General features: G+C 37.7%; 1 protein-coding gene across 1 annotated transcript in view; it reads right to left on the bottom strand.

The window, feature by feature from the left end:
- The window catches only part of KCTD16 (potassium channel tetramerization domain containing 16), a 255,111-nt gene that overhangs the window by 236,972 nt on the left and 707 nt on the right, over window positions 1–17,432 (bottom strand). The window contains exon 2 of the mRNA XM_079145476.1: window positions 15,948–17,113. Coding sequence (XP_079001602.1) covers window positions 15,948–16,779 — 832 coding nt within the window. The 5' untranslated portion in view covers window positions 16,780–17,113. The remainder of the gene's footprint in view (window positions 1–15,947; window positions 17,114–17,432) is intronic.

Genomic DNA, 17,432 nt, shown 5'->3' on the forward strand with positions numbered 1-17,432 from the left:
TTTGTTTTATTCAGTGCTGAATCAATTCTCAGTGCCTAGAATACTGTTGGATGCATTAGCTGTTTAATAAAAATTGCTGAATAAATGAATATTGCATGAAGTCCTTAGCACAAAGCCTGGCAAAGATAAACCAACCCCATAAAGGTTAACTGTTATGTGTTCATACAGACACAGATTTTTCTCCTCAGAGTCAAACTCATAATCACTGGAGGCTCAGTCTCAGCCTCACAGTGGACAATAAAAGAAACAAGTCCTATTTTATTTTGTGAACTCACATTACACTTTCAATGTTCTAGCAATTATTCTAAATGTTTTAATAATACTAACTCACAGATAAGAAAGATCTGTACTCTATGGACAATCCATTGTAACTGATCATTCTTAAAAATTTTTTGGTTGTTTTTGTTTTCGTTTTTGTTTTAGTCTTTGAAGACAGATTTGATTGGAGTCTGAATCCTGGTTTTTCCATTTATTAGTTGTGAACTTGAGTAAGGATCTTCCTTTATCTCCATTTCCTTAGCTGTAAAAATGGGAAAAATAATCCCTACCCCTAATTGTTCTAATGATTATCCTAGTGTTCTCAAGAGAGAACATTATAATACCTACAAAGCACTTATCAAAAGCACTTACGTGACTTGCACTTATCCAATTCATTTTAGGCCAGAGTAAACAATGAAATGGAAAAAAAAACCCTTAAAGATGAGGAAAACCAAGAGTCTATACTTCCCCATCTCTAGGATTCTGGGATTCTCGTTATAATTCAGAAGGGAAAGAGGCAGAGTCAACTGGTCTTATAAACAGGCTTCTAAAGTAAAGGAAAGCTTCATTAATAGAGGGCTGAGACCCAAATCACATTCCCAGATAACTCTCCCAAGTGCAAATGCGGAAATGCTACTAAAAGAGAAGGTCATTTTCAGGATATTTTATGATTTAAACAGACTTTCAGGTTGCTCTTAGGTTCATGCTTAAATGCACCTTTTCTCTGAGAAGCAACAATGCCTGCCAGAGCACCTGGATTCCTCTTAAGATACCTCACTGATCTCAGACTTGCAACTGATTCCAGAAACCTTTAATGTGTGTACATATATATATATACACATACACACGTACATATATAAATACATATGTATGAAAACAACATATACTCATATATTATATTTTCTGCCTAGGTATTTGACAGAATAGAGGAAGACAAAAACAAATTCTTTTCCACTTCAAATGTTTTTGACATCTTTTTTGTACTATGAAATCTTGTGCCTTTTCATATCCATGGTACCTAAGAAATCAAATTCTTAAAAATAATGCTGTGTAGGAGTCTCTGGGAGAAGAGATTGTATCCCAGAATTTCTGTGTGGGTAACTGAGGACAGATTTGCAGACTTCGGCCCAATCTGGTTTAATTTTTTTGAAGCTTTTTCACGGGGAAATCGTGTTCATACAACTTGAAATTTGAAGAGGAAGAGAATGGAAAATCAGCTGTTGAGCACCTTCTACCATCCACACACCCTGCTGAAGGCTTCATGTGGGCTTCTCGTTTAATCTTGTGAGGTGGTTCCCTTGAATAGCTGCTTTGACAGCTCAAAAAAGGCAGCACTGCCATCTGGTATTTCTGTGGTATGGCATGACAGTTAAGAATGCCAGAGTTGGGGTTAGGACAATTGGGGTTTGAATTTTGCATGTAACAGTTATTAGATAACATGGCAGTGACGTGGGCCCATGGTGTAGAGAGTTATTTTAAATTCAGCTTCATTCACCACTCTTGCCCTCCCTCAGTCCACCCTCACCTCATTGTTAATATGAAGCAAGGAACCTTTCTCGAACTTAAAGTCAGACCGACCCTACTAGGTGTCCTCTACAAAGAAACTCTGAAGTGGCCACTAACCATGTGATGTTGACCTCTCTGGGCTGTTTCTCATCGTACAGGTTTTGTGAGGATTAAGTGAGAAACACTTGACATCATATATGATATAGAGTTGAGTAAAGGACACTCATGATTGTGGTTTACATCCCAGAATTTAAATATACACTATTGAATACCTGTGCTTTATTTCTATCTGAAGTCAGGAGAACTTCTGTAACAAGGTAAGAGACCAATTATTTGATTACACTACATCTGGTTGTTTTGAAGAAAACTTGTTCTCCCATAAAAGGAAGAAAATTACCAATGCAAATCACAGACTATAAAAAACATGAAAATATAGCTATGATAAAAAGAAAGTATCCCTGCTGTTTTTATGCAAAAGAATATGGCTGGTATGACAGATTATTTTCAAACACCCCCAAAATAGATTAATTCTTCACATCAAGATAGAAAGCACCATTTTAACAAGAGGTTTTTACCACAGTTCTTTAAGCTCTTTGGAGGAAATATTTATTATATTGACACAACAGAATGACATACCAAACTTAGACTTTATTCACAATATGAAAACAACTTCAAAATAGTAGGCAGATAGCATATACGGTTTCAGTCTAGAAACTGTTTTTCACACCCCCTTTTCAATAGAAATAACTCCCATTGTTTGTCTACAAAAAATAAATAAAGTGGATAATTAAGGTAACTTTCTTTGAAATATGCCAAAGATAGAAACAAAATTACTTTAACCTTGCTCTTTAATTTTTCTAATAATTGCCTTGATATAGACTTATTCTAAGAACCTATGTCTAATGAAAACAAAATGAGCAAAACTGAACATACAGCTAAGGAGTTAACCAAAAATGCAAAAAGCCAACTCTTCAAGAGGGCAGTTGGTCATTTTAGGACATTCAGGTCAGGTTTTTTTCAAACAGCTACATAATGAGTGCAAGGTTTCTTGGAACTGCCCCAAGGGCCACCAGGAGGAAAAGTGGGATTGGAGGAATAACACATATACCCAATGACCACTTCAATCAAAACAGCAACACATTCAAAGAAATGTGTATGTTGGCTTCTACCCAGGACTTCATTTAAAGTTTGGTGACTCAGCAAGGATGCTGTGTCATGAAATCATGCTATACCCTACACCCCAACCACTATGCTCCGATTTTATAAATCAAGTTGTTACTCTGCCTAGCATGAACAATATACTTCAAGCTCCCTGTTCACAGGGCTTAGCTAAGGGACCTGTTTTTATCCATTTGGCCACTACCTGCACAGCACACATGCATGATCATTACACAAGTGGAGGACACAAAATGTACCCTACATATTTTGATTGGATGTTGCTCAATCTTATGCAATTATAGTGCTGGTGCTGCAGTCCTGTTAAACCTGATTGCCTATTTTGACCACTGATATCTAAATGCTTTATTATCTTGCTAAAAGAGCAGATTAAATCTCTTTTTTTTAATTCTCATTTTTTTGTAGCTCCCTCTCTTAAGATGCTCTAGAGATGTTCCATTGAGGTCTGATCAAGCAACATACTCACTTCAAATATGCCCTCTTATTTACTGAATATCCTATGAGACTATTAAATAGATCTACTATTCCTGTCATACAATTAAAGCCCCGGAAAGTTGGAAAGGTTAAGTGACTTTCCAAAACAACTTTCCCCATGGTTGTCCACAACTCTTATCCTCTCTCTCAAGATTTAAATTGCCTCGTCTTTTTTCTCTCATTTGTTTCCACTACATTAACAAGATCTATATGTATGTATAAGAGCACATCTGTATATACACACATATTTATTTTCATATATATGAATTATGGATATGATGTATGTATTATACACATATATAGTATTATATACATTTATGTATACATACTTGTCTTCAAAATGGGAGGGAATTTTATTATTATAATTTTCCATGGTGAGACGGGGAGGATAGAGAAAAACTAATTTATTGAGGGCCTGTTATGCACCAGACATGGTACTCAGTGCCAAGGATACAAAAGAGAAAGACAAGTACAGCTCCTGCCTCCTTGAAGTTTCCATCTACAGAGAGAGAGAAGAACAATAAAAAAGTAAATTGAACAAATACTTAGAGATGTGAATAGCACTGTATGGAAATAAGCAAGGTACAGCAGAGAGCAACGATGATGTCCCTGGCTACTTCTGCTGGGAAAGTGGCAGAAGGCCTTTTAAGGAAAAGGCACCAGGCCTGACCCTGAAGGATGAATAGGACACAGAAAGGTGAGAGGTGGGAGGAAGAGTGTTTGGAGAGAGGAAACTCAAGGGAAGCATGCTGAGGTGCCAAAGAGGCCAGCCAGTTGTAAAAACTGTCAAATGGCCAATGCAGGGGACACTGGAGATAGAGAAGTGACTTCAGAAGGGCAAGAGAGGTGAGCCAAGGGAGGAAGAGAAGCATGTGTTGTGGGATTAACTTTTGTTTCTTTGAGGTCATGAAGTGTGTAGTGATGGTCCAGAGTGAAACCCAGGAGTACCACTCAGCTTCTGTTTCAGTGGAGGGCAAGTTCCACTCTAAAGGGGCCACATTCTCAGTTTCTTCTGGATCCAAAAACACCTTTTTGTAAGATGATCTAAAAAAAGTCTACCAATGAGATGCCTGACATGGGCACAGCTGGTAAGATGGCTGGAGCTTGGCTTAGATCTCACAACACCACCTCGAAAGGAGCTTCCTCATCCCCCTGCTACAGATGAGCAATTTGAGGTATACAGAGGTTAACACATTTGCCCTGGTAGGAAGTGAAGGAACCTTTACCCAGACAGTTTGTTATTGTTGGTATGTTCAACCATATTTTTTTACTTTTATTCATATGATACATCCATGAATAAAAGTAAATACCAAGGAAAACAGGCAGCATATTTCATTCATTTTATATTTCACATTTTCTTTCTTCAGAATGTGGTCATGAATTTTATCCATTCATTTAACAACTATTTATTGATCACCTCCTCTCTGTTCCACACTGTAGTAGTCACTGGAAAAGATTTAAGCATTAGATTGACAAAGTAAATCATTAATCCTTAAAGTTAAAATAATAATGATAATGATGATGATGATGACACATACCATTTTGAGAGTCTTTATAAAAGGAGACTACAGATGTAATCATAAAGTACTTTTAAAAATCAATGACTAGCCTGTCATGTTGGCACATGTCTATAATCCCAGTGACTTGGGATTCGAAGCAGGAGGATCACAAGTTCAAGACCAGCTTTGGCAACTTAGCATGGCCTAAGCAACTCAGTGAGACCCTGGCTCAAAGTTGGAAAAAAAAAAAAAAAAAAAGTTCAACCCCTGGCACCAAAAAAATAAAATAAAATCAATGACTAGTCATAAGGCTATCATTTGGACTCTGACTTTGCACATACACTTTTATGAGGAAAAGTTTTTAACAGAAGGGAGAATTGAATTCATTCACTTGGATTTTTTCCAACAATACCTAACTAAATAAGAAATTACGGGATTGTTAATGATCTTAAGGTTTTCCAAAGCCATTTTAGTAGATGACTTTGACTTCCTCAATCAGTTAGTATCTTAAAGTCAATACATGCATTAAAGACTTCAGCATTTTCTCTTCTCTAAGTGTTACTATTAAATCTACTTTAAGTTCCTGACACTCCTCAATTCAGATTAGGAGCTTCCATTCTATTCTCATATCAGTTTACACTCCCCCACATACTAGATTGAAATTTTCCATTTACTAATCTAATGTCTCCCCAAATCACATGCCCTGTGAGAACACTGACCTTATATGAATACCCTCGTGCAATATTGGGTGCAATAAATATTTCCAGAAGTGTCTAAGTCAGCCTATAGGATGTCTAGGATCTTAATGTACACAAAAGTAAAGGGCAGAGCAAGGTCACGGTACCTGGCCTTCACTCATGTGGCCAGAAAGGATGAGCGGAACACTTTACAAGTAACTAAGGCTAGACTTAAATCTGCCTATTGAAAAAGGTCATTCTGATAAAAGGATGTCAAGATGTTTCAGAAAACAAGATTATACTTCACTATTTTTTTTTTTTTTTTTTTTTTAAATATGTGAAGGGTACAGATGAAGAAAAGTTTGAAGTGCCTGCAGTTTCCAATCAATGAAGTCTGGGCAGATTGTTAATCACTTCCCTGGCAGATTGTGGAGAAGTACTAGAAAATCATTAGCATGAAGAGTTTATGAATCAGAATTCTGATTCTTTGCATACAGATTTGACATTTTCTACCCATCTCAAGTGGACAATCCTATAAAAAGGTACTTTATATAGGACAGATCCTCACTAAGTATAAATCAATAAAGTCTTTTCAAACAAATAGAGTAAATAATTTTGAGCATATAAAACAGGCCTAAAAATGTTGAAAATACCACATATTTTACTATCAACCATTACCTCTCTCTGCCACCAGAATATCTATGCAGAAAAGACCAAAAAAAAAAAAAAAAATTGCTCGGTTTCTAAGGCATGCTTTTACTGGACAAATAGAAATTAATATCTTCCTTTTGTGTTATTACAGCTTGACAAAATTGAACCACACAGGTATTCCTCTGTTTAATGGGGGGAGAAAAGATATTTCACCCTATTGACTAGAAAGCAATTTCATAAACTGAATCCTATTTTCACTTGCATTACAGTGTATATTTGCAATACATACTCCCGGGAAAATGTCTTCAACCAGTGTAACCAAATGCTTAAGCTGTAAGGAAATGAGTAGTGACACCTGGCCAGTGATCCATATGCTCTGCATTATAGGTCCGCTCTTCTGGCTGGGATATTTTCAGAACTCTGCAATACTTCTCCAAGTTAAGAATATTCCCTTGGTTTTAATTCCATGCCTCTGCCACAATCTAACATCCATATGCCCCATTTCTATTGTCCTAATCATTAGAATGTCTCTGCTCTTTCATGTTCCTATGACAACAACAACAACAACAACAAAAATAACCTTATTGTTTCAATCAGCTTTCTGCTGCTGGGACCAAAAGACCTGACAAGAACAATTTTAGAGGAGGAAAAGTTCACTTGGGACTCACAGTTTCAGAGTTCTTAGTCCATGGATGGCAAACTCCATTCCTCAAGACTTGAGGTGAGGCAGAACATCATGGCAGAAATGTGTGGCAAAGGAAAGCAGGTGGGAAGCAGAGAGAGACTATTCCACTCACAGAGACAAAATATAAACCCCAAAAGCACATCTCCAACAACCCAACACTTCCAGCCACACCCTACCCTACCAGTTATACCATCCAGTTAATCCCTATCAGGGAATTAATGCACTGATTAGGTTAAGGCTTTCATGAACTAATCAATTTACCTATAAACTTTCTTACATTTCCTACCACATAAGCTTTGGGGTGACACCATATCTAAACCACAAAACTGTTACCAGAGTTTAGTTCTCTATTTGCTTGCCTAGCAGAGTTGTTCTAGTCAGTTCACAGTATTATATGAATCTCAATATACAACAGCCTGAGAGTCTCTTAAGTTGGCCACCAAATCATAAAACGGTTGCCTTCTAATCTTAGCAGTGAAACTAGTTCATAATCACATTCTATCAGATTTAAAGATCATATCAGAATAAAAGTTTGCTATAAATTGGGCTGGAGAAATTATCACAACTTTGTGCTTCAGAATGAGGCTGATGAATAAAAGTATAAAAGTATGAATTTATTCACATGGGGTAGTTTTTGAATGGGTCACACGATAATTGCCCCCATTACCAATCTTATTTCCTTTCAATGCCATAATGAACAGCTATGCACAGTGTGCAGCAAAATGTCTTGTTTTCATTTCTGGAGCAATTTAAATGATCCTATTGTCGGTGGCATACTCAATAACCATCTTTCTGTCACCATAAAGAATAGTCTCTAGGCTTAGATTCATAAAAGTTATTCTAATTCTGCAGTGACTGAATATATAATTTAAGTTGCATTTTTAAATTTCAATTTCACCATATATTATCTGAGGTTCTGAAAAGTCACAGGTTGAACTCCAAGTGGGGAGAAGGCCATTGTTGACAAATTCCATTTTGGAATGGCTAAGAGAAAGTACAGAGTTACTGGACTGTAAAGCCTTTATTTTCCATTCTTTTAAAATTACTAACATATGTTTTCAAATTGACAAAGTAATTTATGAATTTATGGGGTATGGTGTAGCATTTAATTTGAAGCCTTTTGAAGGGTTTACTTTTAAGTTTATTCCCATTCAATTAAAATAAATAGCCAGAGCTGGGCATAGTGATGCACACCTATATTCCTAGCAACTTAGGAGGCTGACGCAGGAGGATTGCAAATTTGAGACCAGCTTCAGCAATTTAGCAAACCCCTAAGCAACTTAGTGAGACCCTCTCTCAAAATAAAATAAAAAGGACTGGGGATGTGACTCAGTGGTAAAGCCATCCCTGGTTTCAATCCTCAGTAGCAAAATAAATATATAAATAGCCAGAATTTCCTTTTATTGAGTAAACTTTTAGATATTTTTTGTTTTTCTTAACATAAGTAGATTAACAGGCTAGACAAAGTAGACAAGAGGACTGTAAGATAAGTTACTTCAAGAAAGTGCCTTTGAGTGATGCATGTCAGTGTTCCAGGATGGGTGTACTTAATGAAATTCCTGAAGCACTGGGTGGTAGGCAGTATTTTAAGTACTTTGTATCTACTTATTTGAATCTTACACCATTATGAGTCAAGTACTATTGTTCTCACCTCCATTTTAGAGATAAGGAAAGAAGGTAACTTGCTAATGATCATGTAGCTGGTAGGCAGCAAAGCAGGGAGTCAACCTACAGCATTTTGCGGGGAGGGGGAGCAAATAGCATACTTTAATCTGGGCTCAGACATCCAGTCTCTTAACCACCATACCATGCTGTCTCCGGCTTTAGGAATGATCATTAACATTTGTGGGAAGAGAAGAAAGGAGAAAATGGAACACTTCAGCAGCAAGAAAATTAAGAAGCAAGTATCACAGCACACTTTGTATTCTACTAGAGTTCTTTCCCTATTGGGGATATTTTATCAATTTTGCAGTACTTTTCTGAATCCTCAGTCCCTCCTGGGTTTTTCCTTAAACACTGGCCCCCACCCAGTTCAATTTAATCCTGTTTGGATGAATCAACTAAAAGGAGACCACAGGAGATTTTTGCTACTGGTTAAGTATTTTTCTCAGTTCCCTAGAGCTGGGCTCTTTGTGCAGATGCTAAGAGGAGAACACACTAAGTGAGAATTCCAATTTGTTTGTAAAATGATTAGCACTCAGAGAAAGGGAATATCACTAGTGTTATTATTATTAAAGGCATACTATCATTGTTTTCTAGTTCCATTGAGATCTTATCATGATACATTTAAGATAGTGCCATTTATAACCATAACAGAATATTTTGGTAGGCACTTTTCTCCTTCTTCTTTTTCTTTTTCTTCTTCTTTTTGAGAAATATTTACAGAGCACCTACATTTGTGATAGGTAAGTTCCAAGGGCTATGATGACTTGATGGACACAGTTTCTACCTCCACAAATCTTACAGCTGGAGAGACAGGTAAATGAGTGTAACAATTATTATTTATACAATGGTGGAGGAAAGTAGAGACCTATGAGATAAAAATAAGGGGTTCCCTAACCAGATTCAGTAGGGTAGGAAAGGTTTCCTAGAACATGCTCTAGTCAGGACCTGAAGTATTTAATCAAAGCAGAGGGAACACCATGCACAAAAATAAAGAAGCACAGGCATGCAAGGAACTGAAAGAGGCCTAATAGAGCTGAGGTTAAAATACAAGGGGCAGGATGGCAACAGTAGAGACTGGAGATGGAAACAGAGGTCACCTTTCAAAGGGCAGTAGTTCCTGTGAAGTTGTAAGGCAATGAAGAACTTTCAACAGAGGAGTGACAGGGTCAGACTCACAGCTGAGAAATCTTACCATGTTTGCAACAGATGCAAAGAGGACCACACTGGAAAGCATGGAAAGGACAATTTGAGTTTCTTTGAAGTAGTCTAGAAAAGAGCTGCTGGTGGCCTAGGCCAGTATAGCAGCAGCGAGGATGGAAAGAAGTGAATGAATCTGAGGAAATGGAAGGAGGGGAACACAGGGGACTTGTCATAGATTAGAGAAAGTCACTGAGGAGATGGACGTGTCAGGGACATCATCAAGGTTTCCTTCTTCCTTAGGCAGCTGGCAACTGATGATGTCATTTACTGAGATAAGACACAGAGAGAGAGAAGAGGTTTGGGAAACACAGATGGTGAATTCATCGGAACTTCAGCACATTGAAAGAATCCGAAGATACCCAATTGTAAAATTAGAATAGGCAGAAGGTGAACTTTCCCATCCAAAATGATTCCTGCTCACAGTCAACAGGACAAAGTGCATATCTTGGCAGGCTCACCGTACTCCTAACTGCAGCCCCGTCCAATGATGAGAACAACCATGGAATACAAATTGTTCCTGAATGACTGGAAGGAAAAGTAGGGGCTTCTTGAATTGCTTGTTTTCTCCTAGCAATCAACCTAGGCAATGGAGAGAGAAGACTCCAATTTCTATTAATTCATCTGATGAATATGTAAAAGCTAACAATAAAAAAATAAGTCTTTACCTTGCCTCCATAACATAGAGCATTTCAATTCACCAACACAAATGAAAAATGCACTTATCATCGCCAAGAAGATTTCTTGCCAGAAATACTGAAACCAAATCTGATCAAGCTTCTAGAATCTAGTCTAGATCTGAAAAGATTAGGGAGAAAAAAAAAGTATCAGTGACATCACAGAGATTACAGAAACAGATTAGTAAAAGACAAAATATAGGAATAGTTGATGTGGCAAAAAGCTTGGATTCTTGGAACAAACGGATTGTTAAAAACAACATAGAAATGGAGAGAAACAGAAAGGGCCGTATACATTTTCCCACTTTGTTGCGTACAAGTTACATAATATTTTTTAATTATGAAAGAGAATAAAGAAATTAAACACCAAGTATAATGGATGGGCTTCATTTGGATCTTGATTCAAACAAACCAACTTTAAGAGAACATTGTGAGAAAATCAGGTAACTTTGAACACTGACTAGATACCTGATGGTAGCTAAGAATTATTCATTTTATATGTGATAATGGTATCGAGTTATTTTAAATCCATGACAGTTTAAAATATGTACTGTAGTATTTATGGATAAACTTAATGACTGATATCTGGCATTTGCTTCAAAATAATTCAGTGCAAACAGGAGGGCAAGTAAGTAGGAATAGAGATGAAGCAAGATTTTCCTGTAATGATAATTGTGATTGTGGATATTGATTATATGGAAGTTCATTTTACTACTGTCTCTATATTTATTTACATTTGAAGATTTTATTTAAATAAAAAAATTTAATGAACTTTCTAAGAAACACAGAATTTAAGGAAAACCATAGTAAAGACAGAAGAAAAAGAGCAACAATGAGTCATGATGCAAAAGCTGAGCAGTGGTCCATCAATTTCAGCATATTTTTTTCATGAGCATTGGCCTGGTTACTCTCATAAGCAATCATTCCTCTCCATGTTCTGTGTTTGGAGGTGTTTAGAGGTGTTTTGTGTCTAGAGCTTTGAGGTACAGTCTCAGCTACTTACATTTCTAATTTCTTTGGTAAGACCTAAACCTCATTAGGCTGTCAGGAATATATGGTCCTCTTTTTCCAATCATAAATGCTGTTTTTATTTTAACATATCAGGACACTTGGAGGCAGACTCTGAGAACTTCTCCCTTTTCTGCTCACATACTAACATGTCTCTTTCTGCCAATTCATCCAGTGAAGCCACAGGCCCAGGAGGAAACTGTTTTAATCACGTCCCACAAGGTATTAGCTTAGGTATCGGATCTTATTTGGCATGGAAGTGAAAACAGAATAAAATATTTTACTAACATGCTATGTCACTATGGCATTGAGACTGATTCTCAGTGTACAGCATCTTAAAGAAATAAGAAAAAATACATCATTATTCCTGCTTGGTATTTATTCAATAGCTGCATGAGCATTGGGTCTAGATTGACTTCATGATGAAACCGTGTACTTAAATTGTGCTTTTTCTTAAATAATAAATTAAAAAGCCTCAAGTCTTAAGAACACTTTTTTACAGCTAAAAGGCTGTCTGATCCACAACTATTAAAAGTGCTCTTAGGCCCAAGTATCTCTGGGGAAAGTAACCCTGAGCCTTGAAAGCGTTCTAAGTGGAATGACGGAGCAGAAGTCATCCTGACAAGTTGTGATTACAGCATGGGGAGAAAGAACGTGGTAGCGGGAGTGACTTGAGCGGGAGGAAAAAAGAGCATTTAAGTGGAGAGGCCATAAAAAAGCTACAGGAAAAGGAGATGGAGATGAAGGTGCTGGTAGAGGCGGAGGTTCCCATTCCTCACGGTTCTCCCTGCTGTCTCATTTAATGGACCAACCTTGTATCTCTATGGCAATCACAATCGAAGTTATTACCAGTATCTTTCAAGTAATCAGGAGGAAAAGAACTAGAATCATTTCAAGATAGATGTACTTCTGCCTGCTTTGCTGTGAAAGTATACCCTTTAATTGAAAGTTTTATGATCATTATCAAGTAAATTATTTACCATGGACATCCCAGTACAAAGTCAAACAGCTGAATTCTAAGTGGGAAATAATTTCCTGATAGACTTTTTGCCAACACCCTCTCTTAGTCAACAGGCCTGAAGATAAACACTGTGTATGTAATTTAGAGACTTTGTGGGATCAACTCTCTAAATTCAAGGAAATAAAGTGAAGAGCAGAAAGGTTAAAGGCACCTACAAGCATTCATTTGTGGAAAAGATGATAAACAGGTTTCTGTTTCTATAACTCACAGAACTCAGAGTGTATATGTTTGTAAAGTGCCCCACAATTAAGTGCCTTACTTGTGGTCATGTTATTAAGGTTTTACTAGAGGCAAATGTCTTTGAATCAAAGTATGCTCAGGCATTCATCTGAAGCAGCTCACTCATGAGCAGGTTTAAGGAAATGTGCATCGTTCTCTTGAACTGAGAACAACTTTCCACTCCCTTAGGCATTGGAAGATGGCACTGAAAATATGGGGTTCATTTCTTTCCATGCATCTGTGATTTTTTGTTCCTAGGTGCTATGATGGTTACTGAGCATCTAGTTTCAAAATCAGGATTTCTCTTTCTAAATGACTTAACTCCCTTTTTATTTAGAGATGAACCAGGAAGAATTGTCTGATGTTTATGATATCATCTTCTATGTAATATGTGAAGAAAAAGGAGATAATTATTTAACCAATTGGGTGAGAAAGGAGAAAGGGTGTCTTGATATTGTTTAAATAAAAACAAAGGGCATATTTTGAGGCAATGCTAAGACAGATGTTTTTCTATGTTCCTAAAGTACTCATACACTCTTTTGGTTGCAGAGAGGTGAATCATGATCCATAGTATATCACTTATATTTTGGTGTGTAAGTGATATAGACATACAAGTACCAGTTGACTTTTTAATTGTTCTTAGCTCTACATTAACAAAACACTCAAAATTACCTGATGCCGACCATCAATTCCAAAAGCACATAAAAATTTACTTGAGGTAAGACTCTAACTTGTTAATAACTAATTTGTAGATTTTTCTCTCCCAAATTCCTCATGGAAGACTTGGATGGAAAACAGGCAAATGGAGAAAGAAGAGGTCTTTCTCCATGGCTGTCAAATACTATATACCATATGCAAAGCACTAACATCTTGGTTTTCGGTTTTTGGTTTTTACTAGGATATGGATTCAGTAAAGTGACTTTGCATTATTCCTGGGGTATTAGAAGAGTCTGATTACTTGGAATTAATTCCTTGGATCTAAGGAGTATGGGTGTGTTCTCCCCTCTCCCCATTCAACTCAGGAGGATGTTGAGTTCCTCTGTAAAAAAGATTTTTGCATGCAGTCAACTCCCTGCTTTAGAGCACCTCCCATGGTTTCAGCCCATTAACCCGTGCACAACAGCTTGATGAATTAATGCTTATATAGGCACAGTTGGCAGCTTCTAATTAAATAATTATGGCTAAGCAGCTGCACAGAAGCTGTTACGCACCCTAGAAAGCCAGCTGTCGGTTTTATTGGTCCTAAGACAGAAGAAGAGTTAACATTTAGCTCTGTGTGTTGGGTACAAAGGAGAAGCATATGATTGGCAAGATACATACCTAACGGTATGTGTTAGTATGTGTATTTGTGCTAGCCTATGCATGGAAAGATGCAGAGTAAACTATGCCTCCACAACCTCTCAGCAATCCAACAAAGAGGGGGACAATTATATGATCAGGACAAGAGAGTCTTTCCGGAGCAATCTAAAGAGGACATAATGTGAAGCGAATGAGCCCTTGATGAATACAGAAATGCCACTGAACTAGTAGGCAAATATATTTATGATCGAGTGTCCCATTTATGTAGGCAAGTGATTAAAAAAGTACTATGGTTCTTTTGAAGGGTATAATTGATATGTTTTCATTTATTTGATAGAAGCTTCCTAACAGGCTATGTTTTCAAATATTAGAAACTGGAGAACATGGTGAGTATCACAAAACTGTATTTGAACTATCTCTAAGAGGCATTTTCCCAAAAAGTTTGGAAAAGATATTTTGTTCTACAGAATCACAGATAATGCTGTTCCTTTACAGAAAGCCGAAAAGTCAGGGTCTTATCTCTGTGCTAGTAGGAAATATGCTAGAAGGAAGAAAACAGTATCTGGTAACTAAGCTCTGGCATACAGGAAGATAAAGATTATAGATAAGGGGCCATAGATAGGGTTATTGGACCAAATAATGTTTGTTATTACATATCGGTATCTCTTGAACTGATTTAATTTTTCCACACAGGCTGTCCTGTGTCTATGCAATCCACATGTCTTCACTTGTAAAAAAAAAACCAAGTATGTGATAACCTTGGCCTCTCTATCAGGATGTCCAATACAATCTCCAAATAAGTAGATGCAACTGTAGGCAAAAATAGTCCAAGAAATTCAGTTTTACTTTTATGTTCAAAGAAATTTAGACATCTTAATCCTGAATTTGTTTCCAAATGAGAATATAGAAAATTGAATGTTAACACTGGAAACATATTCTTTGTGGAATTTGGCTTCATCCAATTCCTAGGCCTGCTGAAAATCAGCAGTTAAACCAAGCAGAAAACAGTATAGGCTGATTTACTCTTCTTCCTTTAGAGATCAATGGCTTGCAGTTTATAGTTTTGGATGATGCCATTTCAAAAAACAAAGCAATCTGCACCATAAGATGTCATTTAAGCAAATGAACCCACCTCTAAGAATTCCTACTTAAAAGTCATCAGTATAATCATTTCCTCTTCTCCCACTCTGATCTCTTTTTATGTCAGTAACTCTATCACCTCAGCTGTCTGAAGGTGTTTGCCCGTGATTGACAATTCTCAAGGATGTAGTTCCTTTTAGATGTATCTTAAATGAAGTTCAGCTTAATTAAGTCTGCAGTGCAACTCAAGTCTCAGTACGAAATGCGAACGAATCAAATTGCAGATTTGTAAAGCCCATAAAGTCAATTTCAGACTTGGGGGGAGGAAGGGGGACTTTCGGCAGTCTGTACTGCCATCTAGCCAAGACCACATCACTCAGTGTGTTCTGAAAGCCCCTGATAAAAGTAAGAATGTCTTTACCAATCAGTTTAATGGACCCCAAAGTTCAGGTCAAAGAGGAGACAGCAGTACTTCTTTCACTCTGACTCTACCAATTCCCCCAGGGACCAATGGCCAAGTTGTAATCATCAGGATTCACTTCATAATTTGATATCTGGCAAAAAGACAAAAATGCTTGTTTCCACTCCACATATTGCATATACCAATATCTGTGTCTTGTGATTTTTGAGGCCTTTGACTATTTTGTGAGCTTATAGAAAAACAGATAGAGATTGCCTTAAGCAAGCCATGAGAGCTGAATTGTAACTTCTAGTACTGTAGCTATAGTTCAAGAGTTACAGCAATCCCAAACTGCAGTGCTTAGATAGTGACAGAACATGCAGACCATGTGTACCTGGGAAGAGAATTGATATACACACACACAAAAAAAGATGAATAGAATCCTTTGTACTTACGGTAGAAGACATATTCAGTGTAGCTTGACCAGATCTTGTCATCTGTGTATTGGTTGATGAAAGATGCTGTCACCGATGAGTTACAGGCCACCATGTGGAATCCACACTCTGACAACATATCAAAAGCCCTTTCCAGATGCTTGAATTTGAGATAAAATCTGGAGGTGTATCTTTCTGGGGCTCGGTCAGGGTCTCTGCTTTCATTCAAAGTTTCTCCAAAGACTTCCTTTGCCAAGGAAATCCTTCCACACACCAAAATCCGGGGAACTCTCCGAAACTTGGCATCTGCCTGCCCCTCCCTGCCCAAGGTGCAGGATCCCCGGTAACCCACAGTAATGAATCCCCACTTGCGGTCAGCAGGGAGCATAGAGGAAGGGGGACAGATTCTGGTGTCACTTCCTTGGGAGGCATCTTCAAAGTCACTGTGGCAGAATTCATCTGGACTTTGCTTGATTTCATCTGGAGTCAGGAGTTTGACCAAGTCTGGAAGCTGGAAGTACTCAGCCTCCCTTTTCAGTCTTCCTCTTTCTGGAAAGTGATCAGGCAGGACCACCTGCCTGTCCCTGAGATAGTCCAGAATATAACGGAACAAGAATCCATCTCTGTCAATGAAAAACCTTCCCTTGGAGTCCTTGGCTAGATCATTAGCTGTGTCTCTCTTTGGGGAAAACATTTTCCACAGGAGGGAATGAGGGATGCTTATTAATGTGGAATGGCGAGTGAAGTAAACTTGACCCCCAACATTCAGCTCTATGACTTCAGGGAAGGAGTTGGGAACTGCAGCCCCTTGTTCTCGAGGATAATAACGGCTACAGTTTCCACTCAGAGCCATTGTCCCTTTCTTCTTTTGCTATTTTAATTTAAAGGTGCAGTACAATGGAGTCACAGCCTTATCCTTTGCATTCACTTGGAAGGGAGGGAAAAGGATACTAACTGGTTAAAAATGATCTCCTCTTACCCTGGGTTTTTTTTTTTTTTTTTTTTTTTTGCCCCAGTAAAGCAAAATTTAGAAGAGTCCACAGGTGAAGTGATGCTGAAAAAGTACTTTGAACCCTCGCTGGTGTTGAGCTATCACTTCATGGAATATAATCAACTCATCTACATCAGATCTTCCATCAAGCTCAGTAGCCAAGGCAGGCCGAGTTCCCAGGTGCTCAGAGGTCTGTCTGAAGGAAAAGAGACAAAATTATGTCCTCAAACCCAGAATGAGTCAGAAAAAGAGAGACCTCTGGAGAGAGGAAAGAGAGGGGGAGGGGGGAAATAAGAAGGAGGGAGAGAGATTATTTTACATAAGCAGTCCTGGTACTACTGATTTCAGCCATTTCTCAACTAAATTGTAGCTTCTCTCATGCTATTTTGTGTCTATATGTTTATCCATAAGCTTCTGTCTCCAGCAATTAGTATTAAAAACAATCCCATTTGGATTTCTGCATTAAAAAGGAATATGCAATTTTCAACTTCTAAAAGGGGATCTTTTTTCAGCAG

This window comes from Sciurus vulgaris (genome assembly GCF_902686455.1).
Source record: "Sciurus vulgaris genome assembly, chromosome: 6".
NCBI lineage: Eukaryota > Metazoa > Chordata > Mammalia > Rodentia > Sciuridae > Sciurus > Sciurus vulgaris.